General features: G+C 37.2%; 1 protein-coding gene across 2 annotated transcripts in view; it reads right to left on the reverse strand.

Annotated features, from left to right (window-relative positions):
• nedd4a (NEDD4 E3 ubiquitin protein ligase a) overlaps positions 1-17,518 on the reverse strand; it is a 142,131-nt gene that overhangs the window by 8,967 nt on the left and 115,646 nt on the right. For both annotated transcript variants that reach the window (XM_051920480.1, XM_051920478.1), the window contains 15 exons: positions 16,674-16,793; positions 15,903-16,046; positions 13,501-13,578; positions 12,965-13,019; positions 12,800-12,858; positions 11,706-11,771; positions 9,547-9,776; positions 9,165-9,286; positions 9,014-9,084; positions 8,825-8,920; positions 6,492-6,565; positions 5,666-5,726; positions 5,161-5,220; positions 4,954-5,061; positions 4,571-4,667 (listed from right to left, as the gene is read on the reverse strand). In XM_051920480.1, coding sequence (XP_051776440.1) covers positions 4,571-4,667; positions 4,954-5,061; positions 5,161-5,220; positions 5,666-5,726; positions 6,492-6,565; positions 8,825-8,920; positions 9,014-9,084; positions 9,165-9,286; positions 9,547-9,776; positions 11,706-11,771; positions 12,800-12,858; positions 12,965-13,019; positions 13,501-13,578; positions 15,903-16,046; positions 16,674-16,793 — 1,441 coding nt within the window. The remainder of the gene's footprint in view (positions 1-4,570; positions 4,668-4,953; positions 5,062-5,160; positions 5,221-5,665; positions 5,727-6,491; positions 6,566-8,824; positions 8,921-9,013; positions 9,085-9,164; positions 9,287-9,546; positions 9,777-11,705; positions 11,772-12,799; positions 12,859-12,964; positions 13,020-13,500; positions 13,579-15,902; positions 16,047-16,673; positions 16,794-17,518) is intronic.

Consider the following 17,518-nt stretch of genomic DNA (forward strand, 5'->3'; position numbering starts at 1 on the left):
GTGACACTGCCACTCATTCTGCCCTTCCCTGTACTTCCGCCTTGTCCGTAATATGCGTTTAATTTTCTGTCACAACAGTGGGCAATCAGCAGAGTCTCCCCAGGAACTGATGTAATGTGTGGCGTGTAGCCGATAATCGTGGCTATAGCGTCTCTCCCCAAGTACTGTGCATTTCCCCAGCAAGTATTTTAATCTGTGCTGGCGTGGAGCTGATTATTGTATGTGTGGCGTCTCCCCAGCAACGGATTTTATGTGCGCGGCCGCGAGTACCCAATCAGCACTCTCCCCAGCAATGACGTCCTTTATTAAAGACTGCCCCGCGCATGCGCACTTCACCAGAAGACATGGACACACACAGGGATTTTATTAAAGAGGATAAGCTATGTTATTCCAGAATATGTTATTTCACTCCTGGAAAACCATTATTAAAACGGTAGAAAAACAATACAAAGATTCATTTACGGTCACAAAAATTTAGCTTCCAGTAACACTTGATACACGTCAGAATTTCCAAACTGAATTTCACAAACCTAATGTATTATAACAAAAAAGTACTTTAATATAAAAGTTCAATGAAATGTACAAGTCCCATTCTTTGCTTTACCAGGACTTGATTTTCAGCACAGGATAACAAGAATCACTCATTTTACTTACAGACCGGACAATAGGCTTTGGCTCTGTGCTAACTTCCCCTTTTGCCTGCAGCCTGATCTTGGGCCCGTTTACAGTGGTGTGAAAAACTATTTGCCCCCTTCCTGATTTCTTATTCTTTTGAATGTTTGTCACACAAAATGTTTCTGATCATCAAACACATTTAACCATTAGTCAAATATAACACAAGTAAACACAAAATGCAGTTTTTAAATGATGGTGTTTATTATTTAGGGAGAAAAAAAATCCAAACCTACATGGCCCTGTGTGAAAAAGTAATTGCCCCCTTGTTAAAAAATAACCTAACTGTGGTGTATCACACCTGAGTTCAATTTCCGTAGCCACCCCCAGGCCTGATTACTGCCACTCCTGTTTCAATCAAGAAATCACTTAAATAGGAGCTGCCTGACACAGAGAAGTAGACCAAAAGCACCTCAAAAGCTAGACATCATGCCAAGATCCAAAGAAATTCAGGAACAAATGAGAACAGAAGTAATTGAGATCTATCAGTCTGGTAAAGGTTATAAAGCCATTTCTAAAGCTTTGGGACGCCAGCGAACCACAGTGAGAGCCATTATCCACAAATGGCAAAAACATGGAACAGTGGTGAACCTTCCCAGGAGTGGCCGGCCGACCAAAATTACCCCAAGAGCGCAGAGACGACTCATCCGAGAGGTCACAAAAGACCCCAGGACAATGTCTAAAGAACTGCAGGCCTCACTTGCCTCAATTAAGGTCAGTGTTCACGACTCCACCATAAGAAAGAGACTGGGCAAAAACGGCCTGCATGGCAGATTTCCAAGACGCAAACCACTGTTAAGCAAAAAGAACATTAGGGCTCGTCTCAATTTTGCTAAGAAACATCTCAATGATTGCCAAGACTTTTGGGAAAATACCTTGTGGACTGATGAGTCAAAAGTTGAACTTTTTGGAAGGCAAATGTCCCGTTACATCTGGCGTAAAAGGAACACAGCATTTCAGAAAAAGAACATCATACCAACAGTAAAATATGGTGGTGGTAGTGTGATGGTCTGGGGTTGTTTTGCTGCTTCAGGACCTGGAAGGCTTGCTGTGATAGATGGAACCATGAATTCTACTGTCTACCAAAAAATCCTGAAGGAGAATGTCCGGCCATCTGTTCGTCAACTCAAGCTGAAGCGATCTTGGGTGCTGCAACAGGACAATGACCCAAAACACACCAGCAAATCCACCTCTGAATGGCTGAAGAAAAACAAAATGAAGACTTTGGAGTGGCCTAGTCAAAGTCCTGACCTGAATCCAATTGAGATGCTATGGCATGCCCTTAAAAAGGCGGTTCATGCTAGAAAACCCTCAAATAAAGCTGAATTACAACAGTTTTGCAAAGATGAGTGGGCCAAAATTCCTCCAGAGCGCTGTAAAAGACTCATTGCAAGTTATTGCAAACGCTTGATTGCAGTTATTGCTGCTAAGGGTGGCCCAACCAGTTATTAGGTTCAGGGGGCAATTACTTTTTCACACAGGGCCATGTAGGTTTGGATTTTTTTTTCTCCCTAAATAATAAAAACCACCATTTACAAACTGCATTTTGTGTTTACTTGTGTTATATTTGACTAATGGTTAAATGTGTTTGATGATCAGAAACATTTTGTGTGACAAACATGCAAAAGAATAAGAAATCAGGAAGGGGGCAAATAGTTTTTCACACCACTGTATCAGTCTGTTACTGGGCTGTTGGGATTTTTGGATTTTTTTATTTTCTAAGAATGAATACATTTTTGTCTTCTGTTTGGGTTTTACTTATGTTTTGAACTTCAGAAAATTACTATTATCATAATTTCTCAAAAACATGTTTGTGTAATGTTGGTGATGTTTTACCACTCTATTTGTATTTTTTCCATTGCAGCACTTTTTTGTTTACATGGTGATGCCACCTTGGCCAACCATCATTAAGAAGTGGGACTGTGTTGTTAGTGGTGTGCTCCCAGATGTCCTGCATAACCCTGTCATCAATATGGTCTAAAGGAGGTTGGTGAGTATCAGAGTGGCAATGTGGGGACACTTGGAAAACAACAATGGCGAGGAAAACCCTTAGGTTAAAGAAAAAGGCTTTATCAAAAATGATAATATGACGGTCTTTTCATTTGAATAAGTGGTACCACAAGGTTGATGTACTGGAAATGGTTGAGAAGAAGGATTTAGCAGAAGGTAAAATAAAATAAAGGAAGGATATAGGACGAAAAGTTGACTTTGGCTACGGATTAGCCACAAGGGGGACTTTTAGTAACATCTAAATTACCTCTTCAGTATTGTGTATAAGGTGTCGACAATAGCCATGAGTGGCAGACTGAGAAGATGATCTTCCTTTTTACAAGAGTCAATCAATGGCATCAGTACTACACTGGGAGGAATGGTCAATGTCCACATGAAGTCAAATTTGAAATGAACTAATACCTTTCTGGCCAAATCTTTCTTCATTCTCACTGCCCTGGCCAGATGTCACAATATATACATACACAGAATATTTTATATTATATATATATAAATAAATACACATTTCATGATGCATGTACACAGGATTAAATGGAAGCACATTAGCTGTAGAGCCGGTGGTTGCTTTGTCATTTGTAGCTTATTATTAACTTATGGCTGGTTAATAAAACAGTCAACAAAATGCAGCAGTTTAAAACTAAAATAAGCAATAAGGTATCTAAATCGTAACAAGCAAGTTAACTAAAACTAAGTAAAAAAAAATATCACTTCATTAGTTAAAAAAATGGGTTCTAATTAAGAAACTGGTCAAAGTGAAAACCTGCAGCCAGTGCAGACATCCAGGACTATCTGTAACTAGTAACTGGTGTAAGATAAATTTGTAATTAAGATTCATTTTGCTCCACTATTGATGGCTATTTTCCATCCATCCATCCATTTTCCAACCCGCTGAATCCGAACACAGGGTCACGGGGGTCTGCTGGAGCCAATGCCAGCCAACACAGGGCACAAGGCAGGAACCAATCCCGGCAGGGTGCCAACCCACCGCAGGACACACACAAACACACCCACACACCAAGCACACACTAGGGCCACTTTAGAATCGCCAATCCACCTAACCTGCATGTCTTTGGACTGTGGGAGGAAACCGGAGCACCCGGAGGAAACCCACGCAGACACGGGGTGAACATGCAAACTCCACGCAGGGAGGACCCGGGAAGCGAACCCAGGTCTCCTAACTGCGAGGCAGCAGCGCTACCACTGCACCACCGTGCCACCGATGGCTATTTTATATGTGTAAATTTATATGCAATCGTTCAAATGCTACACAAACTGAATTAAGTAGATGTAATATATAAAACCTTTAATACATTCCATCAATTACTTGTCAACATGTCTTAGCTGTAGCCAATGCAAAATTATGGAAGCAAAAGTCATTTTTAACACCAGAAAATGTTCTACATTACAGCCGGGACACATTCAGAAGAAACATCAAGAGAGGCAGAAAAGCAGTTTGCTTCAAAAAGTCTCCACTATATTTGTACTTCTAAAGCTACAAGCATAGCAATAATGGAATGTGAGACAGACAACAGTGAGAAAACAAAGAAAACATAAGTGGAAACTATGCCACATAAGGTGTGGTCCTCAGCTTGTTCCCAATGGGTCTATGCAAGAAATACTAAACTTTTTTTTTTTTTTTTTTTTTTTTAAACATAAAATATGTGATACTTGTATGTGAAAGGATAACAAATACTGAAGAGGTAGAGGAAAAAAAACAATCAAACACACCACTCAGAACTGAACGCTTGATGCAAGCCCCTAAATATCTTGTTGATCCATGTAACTAGCAAGTGCATTTTTAAAAATCTGTAAATGTTATGTATTGTATATTATTTAATTAATGCCCTTAACATTTTTATAACTATTTGGATATTTTTTGACACCTTACCATACAATTCTGCAAATCCATTCATGGGCACACGAGATGTTCCAGTAACAAACTGCAGCAATCTGATGCGCTTTTCTGCATCCATAAGTAGCACTGTCTACATTTGTCAGAAAAAGACAAAAAAATAAAACTTTCAATGTCAGCTTTATGACCAAACCATGGGAGTTTTAAAATAACCAAATAATGGACATACCAGTCCATTGTTATATCTGTACTAAATGACTCACTTAATTATTTCAGCTTAAATAATTAATGGGTGTCAGGGCAAGCAATATGCATAACATTTAACACAAGATGTGTCAAGTTCAATAAAATATAAAATGCAGCTATATAAGATATGTGAATACAGTACATTGTTTCTTTCTTAATTTAAAAAATCATACCTTCCAAAACCACTGTATCACTGGCTGTGTTGCACAATATCCATTTTTGTATTTCGTATTTTCTCTCCAGTCATTGACATCCACATCTCCAAGTCCACACATCAATAACTTTAAAAAAAAAAAAAAAAAAAAAAATCAAGTAAAAATGATATTGGAGAACCAAAGTACACAGTATATTAACATCACATTATTACAACAGAAGAATACCTCTAATTCATTTTCATCAAATATTTTGATAAGATCCTGAGGTATCAGCTCATAAAAGCCCTGAAAAAGAAACATTAACACACAAATATTAGATGCAACAAACTGTATATTGAAAAAAAGTGCAAAAAATAATTTGATAACAATGCAAAATATAACTAATTAAACACTAATAAAAAATAATGACATAATATGACATCTACACTTACTGCAGGTAAAATACACAGTTAAGTAGTGTTGGAGAGCTTTTTTTAAAACCTAAACAACAACCATAATTTAATTACAGTTAATGTACTCAGGTTGAGATTATTATTAGAATGATCTAATCTAAATGTTAAAGTTTTAGGAAATCGCAAAACTTATACATACCTTTGAACAGAATCACAACAAGCAATAATAAATTTAAAAATCCTTCAATTAACTTTCTAAACCACTTGTCTGGGACAGTCTTGGAAATTTTTCTGAGACTTTAATACAAAATATAATCCAAGTAAATTGTTCAAATTACCTCCTTGAAGGCAGTCATCTGCTTCAGAATTCTGTTTACAAAGCGCCATTGTATTACCAAGCTGTAATGTAATATAGATTAAGTATGTGGTTTAGTTTGCTATGCAATATGACAAAATTAGTTTGCTATGCTATATAACAAAAACATTATAATTATAAAAGTAAGCAAATATAAACAAAAAGATGATTTACACTAAAGATGTCTCAAATATTTAAACATACTTTATTATAAACTATAACTGCCTCAATAACTAATTACAACACCTCATCAGGACATCTAGTGTTAATAGGTTTTATTATAAAGCTTGCCGCCCCCCCGCAGCTCTGCCCGTGTAGTAGTGAAACAGGACAAACATTAAAAGACAATAAACAAACAGGTGTCACTAGCTAAGTGGAGGCAAGGTACACTCCGAAACGCAGAGGTCAACCAACTCCAACGGAGGCCTGCACGTGAGTGAGGAGGGCCCTGCCCGGCTCCACACACATGACATCACGCTTCCCCCTCAGTCACGGATTAGCGTGAATATATCACTCCTGCAAGTGAACTAAGATTCTTAGTGTGATGAGAGAAGTCGCAAATCAACCGGAATGTTCAAGCAAATTTTAGGAAGAAAAAAAAAACTTGATTTAAATCCGTTAAGCAGTTCCCTCATGAAAAACGGACAGACATACAGATAGACAGACATTGGATTTTATATTATAGATAGATGTGGCCAATGTACTGCTCTTGCCAAATTAAAAATGTATTTGTAAAATGAACCTGTTTTTGTAATAAAATTACACCTTTACAATCCATAAAAACAAATCCTACAGAAAAATGTACTTACTGAATGTATTCTTTCTTATTGTTATTTGTTACAACAATATCTGTTCCACCAATAGTTAGTTCATGTTGATGAGTCTACAAAAAACAAAATATTCAGAAATTGTTTAACCTGACAATTTGGCATACAATAATAATCTATTTCTTTAAATGTTTCAATTGTAAATATCCAATACATGCATTGTCTTTAATGTTAAAGACTTGAGATGGAATATTCCAAAACAGTCATATAATGGCTAAATAATGTAGCTCAAAACATTTTCTAAACATTTTGAAATATAAATGTAATAGAACATAATTGTTATTTTCACATAAGATTAAAAACAGAGGTTTTATTTTAAAACAATCAAAAGCAGTAAATGTGTATTTTTATTTGTTTAAGTTTTGTAGGGATATCCAAGCGTAGGATTTAATCAGAAGGAATTAGCTACTTTATATCTTTCTTTTAAGCCCACTCAGTTCCTATCTAAATCTTTTCTAAAAGTTTTAAACACGTGTCCAACTGTTAAATCCCTATATGTAACAGGAGAAGGTCATTCAGTCCATCAACTTGATTTAAACACATAACACCCAAGATATTTCATTAACTATTTTAGTTGGAATTATAATGTACAATACTGATGCCTTTGAGAAACTGAATTAGAAGCTTCTGTCTTAAAAGTTCACAGATGACAGTGCAGGGATGAACCTGATTGTGGCCATCTTTTTTCATCCAGTACTCTAAAGAGCAGTGCACAATATACACTAAGAGAGACAGCGAGAGGTTAGGAGCACGTGCTGTTACTGCATTGCCACACGCACCACATGATGAACCAACTCAGGATCCCAGATTGGGACCCGAGTGCAGCCATGCAATGGGTGACACCTCAGCACCACACAAGTTCAGATGGAACGGAACAGTGTGAGGTTTTTTTTTATGGTGGCCGGAGTGCCAATTCTGCCACCAACATCCGGGTTTTTCCCTGTAGGTTGGAGGGCCTACATGTTGGGCTTGTTGAAGATTAACGTCATACCCAGGACGGAGCAATTGCAGGTTAAGGGCCTTGCTCAAGGGCCCAACAGAGTAGAGTCACTTTTGGTGTTTACAGGATTCGAACTGGCAATCAGTGCAGATTGCCAGTGCAAATCCCTAGCATCAGAGCCACCACTCTGCCCAACATACACTAAGCTATATGTTAATTGATCTGTGTGTGAAAAATAGCAGTTACAACAACTTTGATTAGCACTGTGTCATGAACCAGCTGGCATGAAAGAGGACATGAGTTAATGAACATATGAGAAGTGGATTTCAATGCCACACTGTACATGCCTTTTCTGCCACACTTCACAGGCTGTTTAGTGTGACTATAGTATATCAACTAGAGTTCGAAGTAGAACTCTATAAATAGTATCTGTACTTCTTATAGGTCCAAACAGCTGTTTTTACTAATAACGTTTATTAACTTAATCATTTCTTGACACTGGCTAGAAGCTATTCTTAGATTCCTGCCTACATCACAAAGTTGTTGAAGGTAATGAATTCTATACAGAATGGCAGAATCACTAAAAGCCTTTTACAAGTACATTGGCAAATTCGCTTCTGTATACTAATATACAGAGCACTTGTTGGGTGCCACCAGGATCTTGCCCTTGCAAAGCTTTTCTGACTGACATTTAGAAACATTGTTATACAGAAGTGGTTTTCTGGTGTATTTCTGACAATAGTGCCCATTATTTTCCATGGAACAGACATTAAGGCTTGCTGGTCTGTCATTTTCAGTATTAATTTAATCTCCCTTTTTAGTCACAAGTGCTGCTTTCTAGACTTCAACTACACCCATGCAAGACGGGTGATGGGATAGGTTTACTAACAGGACAGAAATAGTTCCCTTAATTTGACTCAGCACTACTTGTAAACATTATGAAGCTCAGGGATTTTGAATGCTTTACTTAAAGCATATCTGACTTTTGTATATTCAGATCCTTGTAAAGATTTTAATTCTGTGTGAGCAATTCACTTTGTTTCTTCATTATCAGGTGAAATATTCTCTGAGGTTAAGTATTATTACTGTTTTCTTTACAAAGAATTTTCCTTTATTGCTTTTTAAAAAGTCTTTTACTTATATCTTTTCTATGCTTGAGGAGAAAAGCAGGATGTTTTCATGACTGTCTCAGAGTGTAATTGTTTTATCAAGGTGAATGTTTTTTTTATATTCACAGTTGTCAAAAAATCTACATAATATTTAAAAACTAGAGATCATATTGTAATTTTCACTCTTGAAAGTTTTGTTTAGCGTTTGTATAAATATGTAAAAGTATACCCAGGCTCAAAGTGTAAATCAAAAGAACTGACCATACCTGTCCAAACAGCTCTTCATCAACTGTAAACCTCAAGTCAAGGTCTTTGGGATCATTCTCTAGAATCCATTTTAGTGAATTGAAGTATTCACTGTCCTAAAATAAAAACAGGTTTTCATCAAGCCTCAATGTTTAATAAAAACACAAATGATGGTTGCCATGATAGAAGGGCAAAGGTTGATCAGTTACCACAGATTCCATGTCCTGAAGTGTTATTGGCTTCTGCAACATCATCTTGTAGAAAGGTCGAATGAAGAAGGCTGTAGACAGAACAAGTCACTCAGCACTGCACTGGTATAATGTTTTGCAAAGAACTTTCTGCTGCTGTTTTGTAACTTACCATCCAGTAGCTTGCCATGGTAAACTGCCATTCCTGCAACACGTCCAATAAACTTGAAATAAGACAAGTGATCTTCATTGCACAATCCAGAGTTGGGGTTAATCTGCAGTGTGTAGTTATCACTGTAGAATGAAATTAATAAAGTTTCTCAAAATATAACAATGTGAACCATAAATATATTCTCCTGATTTTGGGTATAATGCAACTTTGGCAAACACAAATCCTTATCAAATAAATAATAGTATTTCTTAACACTTATTCTGAGCCAGTGTTGAAGTTGTAAATGGCCAAAGAGGACTATCTCATTACAAACAAACAAAAAAAGATTAATCAAATATAGCACTGATATACAAAGGAAGTAACAGTCTGTTGATAAACTTACGTTGCAGAATATTCAAATAACCCATAATATGGATTAAACATTTCTTTGGAAATAAGAAAGAACCATTCTCTGGCAACTCCTCCATAATCCAGGCCTTTTTCATTCTCAAATTCAATCCACAAACGGGCTTTCAGGAAATCTGGTCTTTTTACGGATAGTATTCTTCTATAGGAGTCTTCAAGGAGAGCATTACGTCGCAGCTTCATTTCAAATCGGTTAGGAATATCAGTCTGAAAAAAAGTTATGGAAAAACAAATGACAGCACTATGGTGCGTGCCTTTGCCAACAGAATGCATCACATGACTATCTATCTGCCTTTAAAAAGACTGCAACATTCAAAAAACAAAAAAAAAATATAGCTTTTTATTGACATGAGTTATTTTCATAACCATTCATCCAATTTATGGAGGCAGAGAGGCACAGCCTGACATTGAAGAAATATGTATAAGACAGAAAGCTACTATGGAGGTGCCACATTGTCACTACAGATCGCACACAAGCTTGAGCTGCCAGTCTTGATGATAGGACATGACTATGGTAATACATTGTCAGGAGGCTGGATCTAAATCCTGACAATGTCACTGTTTGTTTTGTCCAATTACTAATTTTATTAATATTATTATACAGTGGGTCCAAACAAAGATGGATTATTTTACTCATTGTAGATCATATAAATGTACAAATGCATGATCTAGCTTTTTGATTCAAATTCAGTGGGAGAAAAGTAAGTACACCCCATGAATTTTTTTTAAATATAAAGAACTATATTGAGAGTTAGCTAATCCTCTAGCACAATTCTGTTCATGATAATGACTATCTGGCAATGTTGGTAACAGTAGCAGAAATTATACTTAGCACAGCGTCACTGGCATTTTGCATTAGCATATCACCAGGTCTTCCCCACTAACTACTAAAGACCTACACATAGGTAAGGAAGACGTTCTTTTATATGACAGTTTTGGAGCTTTAACTGCAGATCTTTGAGGTCTTTAGGCTACGGGTTATTTTACAAAGAGAGCTAAAAGAGTAAGTTCCAAGAAACTCAGGCCTTTCTCCTATTGTCTCTGGTTCCACCAAAGAGGATAAGGGCAAGTTGTGCTCTGTAACTGAGCCACTAAGGGTCACTTCTCAGTCAATGTGACTTAAGACTTCATGAAACACCCACTTGATGAGTAGCAAAACTTTTTTTCAGCATATTTGTTGCTGGTGTATTTTAAGTTGCACTATTGTTGAAATCAATCTTATGTTTATTACAAAATGGTAAAACATTAACAGCTATTGTTTCCATTAAGAAAACCAAGAATTTGTTCAAAACTTTTATGTCATTTACCTCCATTGATATGTTTTTCTTAATGACAGGAAAGTGAAAATGTATAAAATAGTCATAAAAAATAGGTTATGAAGGGGAGTTCCATGAAGTTAATATTTAAGGGGGTTTGCACTGGGAGCTGGAAGCTATAAGAGCAAGTGAAGTGGTTGGGAGAGAGGAGGAGGAGGAAGTACTGTGAAGAAAGTAGAAGCAGTGAAACCTAAGTAGAACAGAAGAATATACCAATTAGAAAAAGGGAAAGAAACAAAAATGTTATCATGAAAGATGCAAGATGTCCTTATGGAGGAGGGCAAGGAGAAAGGGGTGATGTTAGGGAAAAAAATCTAAATCAACACAAAGAGAACATATAGACACCACACAGAAGGAATCCAACTAAGAGAAAATAAGCACTTGTAATTACATGACATTATTATTATTATTATTACATTCTATTGTGTACATTTTTTTCTGAAAACATTTTCAGTTTGCATATGGCAGTGGAGGAATAAAATTCTTTTCATGTAACTCCTTGCTTGGAAAGTTTTATAAAAAAATAAAACACCAATGGCAGTACTACAGTATCATTAACAGCCATTAACTTAAGCAGAATTAATCTTTTTCCCCCATTGTGTTTATATTTATTTCAATTAGTCATCTCCATCAAAGAAATGGGGGGGGGGGGGGGAAGAGTACTAAAAGTTGCTTAGAATACTTTAGAAATTGTAAAATGCTGAGCAAACTAGGTATACTGTTTTAGATACAAGAACTGCATGGCCATATTTGGCTGTGGGTTATGATTATGGCTGCATAATCGTTATATTTAGGTTTCTACTAGAAAAAGAAAACTCACCGGTTTCTTCAGTTTTTTCCTGAAGTACTCATACTTTTGTTTGTAATCCCTGGAATAAGGCACAGCCTTAAATAAAGATTAGAAAATGTAAAGATACACAATACTACGCAAGTGGTGAGTAACATATTGTACTTCTCAATACAGACAGTATGACAAATTTATGCATTCAAGGCTCAAGCTTTTCAATGGCCCTCTACGAAAGCTTCTAATTAGTTTAAAGTTTAGCCCAAACTATAGAATGAACATCAGCAGAAAGAGGAGACTGTTTAAAATTTAGAGTTGGGGGCAAGCACAGTCACATATTTACTGTAAAGCATGTCCTTCTGATCACCTACATGTAACCTTCAAGTTAGAATTTTTAAATTAATTAATTACCTTGTTATTGCTCCATGTGGAGTTACAAATTAACTCAAAATCAATAACTTAAAATGCTATTATTGCATTGGTCTTTATTAAAATACACAGATTCAGTGTATTAATGTCATGGGTTTAACAAGCAGGGCTCCCTTTCAGATTTTTTTTTTTTTTTTCATTTTATATTGTTCTTTTTAACAGTTTGTGTCTTACAATATATTTAAACAGACTGCCTTAAAACATAATAATAAATAAAACAGTAAACTAATTCTGTTTTATTTGCTCTCTTGTGCTCTTCACAAGTTGCTGGATTAATACAGATTCCAAAAGAAAAATGGAAACAACATTTCTGATATGTGAGCCCAGCAAAAAGGATCAATTCATGTAAACAAAAGGCAAATCTTTGATTCTGCATTTTTGGATTAACACGTTTTACAAACAGGGGGAATAATAAATATACTGCCCAATACAAGGAGTCAATTAACAGGCAAGAACTGGAGCCTGAATAATAAAGTAAACGGAAGACCAGCAGCCAAAGAAGGCTCTCCATTTTATAGGTTTGTTAGTCAATACTTACATTTCTTTCTTTCTTTTTTTTGTATGTCTGCACTTAATTACTTTAAATGTACATCTCACTCTACACTTTTTATTGTCAAAATGATTACCCATTTCTTGTTGCCATTAGAAATCTAGGCTTAAGCTGATTTTCCTAAATTCATAACAAGACAACTTTTACTTACTGGTCCTGTTATTGCAGCATTCTGTAATCTTGGGTCTTCCCACTGAGTAGTTTTGGTGTCTGTATTTATAGAAAAGTAAATTAAATTAAATTGTGTCACTGGACTTACTGTATATGCAGAAATGTTACATTAAAAAAAAAAAAAAAGATAGAGAGACAGACATACTGTGATCAATGTAGAATATTCGTCCATCTGTATGAACTCTTTCTTCCCAACCAGCCTACACAATAAAAAATATTGGTATATTAAAAGTGTTCATTGTGACTATCGCTGGTGGAAATGCTTGAATTGTAAAACCTATATAATTGGATACAAACTTAATTCACATTTTAATATACATTTCTTCATGCATTTTCAATACCTGATTATTTCACCGCATGGTCCAAGGAGTCAAAGCCCACTCTGGCAACATTAGGCTCACTCCTTCTGGGACAGTTTAAGGTTACCAACTAAACTGAATGTCTTTAAGAGTAGTGGAGAAACAGAGTATTATGGGAAAACCCACATGGAGTATGGTCTCTGAGGCAGCAGTGTTAATTGGTGTGCCCAGTGATGTCCATATTAAATGTATAAGCAGTATAAATTGATGGGTATAGTTCTAAAATTCCATTTAAAAGTAAGTCACTATGTTAGAGATGCTAATACAATTTAATAATAAATTACACAATTACAAATGAAAGACATTTTTTCCTTAATCTTACTGGGAGTGGCCCAAGGTCTGCGGGATCCAAAGAAGGCCGCCTTCTCATATGAACTGGTATTTTGAATCTTGGATCTTCCTGTAAACGTGGACAAAGAAAACAAACTGTTTTTATCAACAGAATTAGAAGACACCTTGCAATAAAAAACACAAAAGGTAATTTTTTTAATTAAACACAAATGCTGAATCAAACTCTGTGTTTTGATATTGAGGAAAAAAATGAATTTTCAAACAAGCACTGTGAAGGCTGAAGTGCAGCAGGGATCCATGTGAACAGCAGTTGGACACGGGTCAGTGGATCCTAAGGGATGGGTGAGTGCCATTCTAAATTGCGGGACAATGGCCTCCGTTCCTTTGAGGCCCAATGAAAAGGCGTGGAATTCAGATACTCTAAGCTGGAGTGGTGGAGAATCGGAGTGGAGTGGAGTGGTGGGTGCCGAGATGCTGGAGGGAGCCCAGAGTGGAGGTATTCATGTTGATATGTAAGGAATGGGTTTTTCCCAAGAGAGGGGCCCAAGCCTTGGAAAGCATTGTACTTCCAGCGGGGTCCAGAGAGCTCTCACCAGCCCTTGAAAATATGTGTACAGCTTGTATTGAGTTGAACCCACAAATCTGCAGCAGGTCTCCAAGGTGAATGGCCTCTGTCATGTTAGAACAATGTAGGTAAGGGAAGTTGGGAAGCTGGGATATTTGGGATAAAGACTGGCCCTAAGCCAATTGAAAGAAAAAAATTATATGTGTATTGAAAAAAATGTTAATCAATGGATCTATTTGACTACTGATGAAATCTTTTATTATATAAATCAGTGCTCCGCAACCGGTGTGCCGCGGCACACTGGTGTGCCTTGAGCCGATACAGGTGTGACGCGGTCAAATAAGACAATTTTCTAACTAAATAATATTTCAACGGTCCTCCTTAGAAACACAATAACGAGAATACGTGCAATGAAATATTCGCGTAAATAGCCTTTTAAAGGTTTCATAATTTTATGTGTCATTTCTCTGAAATAATAAATCCCATCGCCTGGCGCCTGTCGCCTATGATGTAGGCCCTACGTAGTCGCCAGACAACTCCGTAGTATGCTTTGATAGGCAGATCGCTCCGTGCCCTCACCTAGATTCAATTCAAGCCGACGTATTAGTCGTGCTACGTCGCATTCACTCGTCTTGCGACAGTAGTTATCATTCATTACTATTAGTTGTGTTGCTGAATTGTGTATGGTTAACGTTCTTCGTGTGATTCATATTTAGTTTTATACCCCTTTAAATATGGATACATTTTTACGTGGAAAAGATTCGTCTTCACGTACAGATGATGAAGAACCCAGCACAAGTGTTGCAAAAAAAAACAAAGAAGATTGTGAAAAGGAAGTACAACGAAGACTACATTCGATATGGATTCTCGTGGTGTGGTGACGAAACGGCTCCAAAGCCACAATGCATCATTTGCGGCGATCAGCTATCAAACGAGGCAATGGCACCCAGTAAACTAAATCGCCATCTAAATTCAAACCATCCCAGTTGCGCCAAAAAAGACAAACAACTCTTGTGTTAATTAAAAATGATAAGCGATCATGCCTAAAAGATCTTGACCAAGAACTTCGGGTTGCGCTGTCAAATATTGAGCCGAATATAAAACTTTTGTGTTCATTGAAACAAGCGCAGGTATCACATTAATCAGTCATTATGTTATAATAATTATTAAGATTGCATAAAAGTTAATATAGTATAGTTTTTATGTATGTATACTTATAATAAATGTATACTTATAATAAAAAATGAAAATTTATTGTAAAATTTGTGTATTAAATTCATATCTATATATCAGTGGCGTAGCTGGAGATCATGTTGCCCGGGGCGGTGAAAAATTTGACGCCCCAAAGCTGAAAGAATTTTTTTTTTTTTTGCGCCTCCTCAAGGAACAAAAAAAAAGAAAGTACCGTAGTTTGGACGCCCCTAAATAGCTGACGCTCGGAGCGGTACACCCCCATACCCCCGTTCCCCCCCCCCCCCCCCCCCCCAGCCCCCCATCGCTATAGCGACGCCACTGCTGTATATTTTAGCTTTTGACGTGCCGCGGAATTCTATGAAGAACTTTGGTGTGTCGTAGGTGAGAAAAGGTTGCGGAGCACTGATATAAATGACAAGGTTAAAAAATACATTTACATTACATTTTACATTTACTTATTTGGTTGATGCCTTTATCCAAGTTGACTTACATTTACAATACAATTGATACTTTTTTTTTGGTTTTCCAGTTGGTGCACAAGCACGTCAAGTGACTTGTTCATGGACACACAGTGCGGGATTTGAATCCACAACCTCGGGGTTTGAAGTCCAAAGCCTTAACCACTATGCCACAAAAAGCAAACAGAAAAGTACACATAAGATTATAGAACATACCCATGTAGTTGACTTTGTATTATGATCGATAAAGAAAGGCCTGCCATTTGGTGCACTCCTCATTTCCCAGCCTGGCGGAAGGAATCCACTTTCATATGTAGTTTTTTGGCCTGGAGAGTGCTGAGGTGAGGCATCTGGAGAACTCTGAGAAAGACAGTACATTGTTAGGCTCTAGCATGAAGTCTTCTACCAGCAATAGAAGTGAAAGTGTGATAAGCACATTAATTTAACTGCATTTTAAAAATCCCCTCAGAATTTTATGTAGAGAATGAGTGTGTAAAATCCTTCACTGTAACTTCTAGGCACTAATTTGTGAATGAGGTAAAGGCAGACCACACCAAAAGATGTAACTTGTCATGGAAGAATGAAGTCACAGACATTGGAGGCTCTATGTCAATTCATATTGATGTAGCCCTTGATTTCCCAACATTCAATTAAATTATTTATCCAAGAGTTTTCCTTTATTTTGTCAGTCAGTTCAACTTAAAAGTGGCACGGCAAGCTAAGGTAGAAACAATACCTGGAGAAAGAAATACACTTTTCATTGATTACAGTGTATGTCAACTTTTTTCTCTTTTAAGGCAATGGCTTTTAATTTTTCTAAAATATCTTTAATGGGACTCTACAGCTTAATTTTATTTAGAAAAATAATTTATATAAAAGGTGTGTGTCATAAATAAAGCTCACAAAACTTAGATAAATAGAAATCAAAACCCCCTTTTTTTTTTTTTTTTTATAAATATTATGCTCTACAAGCATTGGCAATGTTACCTGAATCACTGGACGGGTCCATGTGGTGGTCCTGTTGTTATGATTAACATAATAAATTCTTCCCTTGCTGTCCTGCTTCTCCTCCCATCCTGGTGGTAGTCCTGTTGATGCTGGCAACAGCTAACAAACAGGGATGTAAAAAATAAAATAAAGTAAAAAGGAAAGTGAAATCATGTTTTTCACTTGCTAAAAGTTAATTGACACAGTGTCACAAATTATACTTACAAATAACTTTATTTACATGAAGGAAGATCTTTTTCCATCTTCCTACCAATAAATAATTTATAAGCATTGCGCTATTTACTCCTTACATTTCCTCCTGTGTTCAGTGTATTTGTTGCTTGTATTACTCAACAAGCAGGACAAGGTTTCTTTGATTTCAGAAAGCTGGCAGTGACTTTTACAGCAGAACTCAGTTTAACAGTGTTTTTTCAGGCTCTGTAGATCCATCCATCCATTGTCTTCCGCTTATCCGAGGTCGGGTCGCGGGGGCAGCAGCTTGAGCAGAGATGCCCAGACTTCCCTCTCCCTGGCCACTTCTTCTAGCTCTTCTGGGAGAATCCCAAGGCGTTCCCAGGCCAGCCGAGAGACATAGTCCCTCCACCGTGTCCTGGGCCTTCCCCGGAGCCTCCTCCCGGTTGGACGTGCCCGGAACACCTCACCAGGGAGGCGTCCAGGAGGCATCCTGATCAGATGCCCGAGCCACCTCATCTGACTCCTCTCGATGCGGAGGAGCAGCGGCTCTACTCTGAGCCCCTCCCGGATGACTGAGCTTCTCACCCTATCTTTAAGGGAGAGCCCAGACACCCTGCGGAGGAAACTCATTTCAGCTGCTTGTATTCTCG

The sequence above is a fragment of the Erpetoichthys calabaricus genome, chromosome 17 (genome assembly GCF_900747795.2).
Source record: "Erpetoichthys calabaricus chromosome 17, fErpCal1.3, whole genome shotgun sequence".
Classification (NCBI taxonomy): Eukaryota; Metazoa; Chordata; class Cladistia; order Polypteriformes; family Polypteridae; genus Erpetoichthys; species Erpetoichthys calabaricus.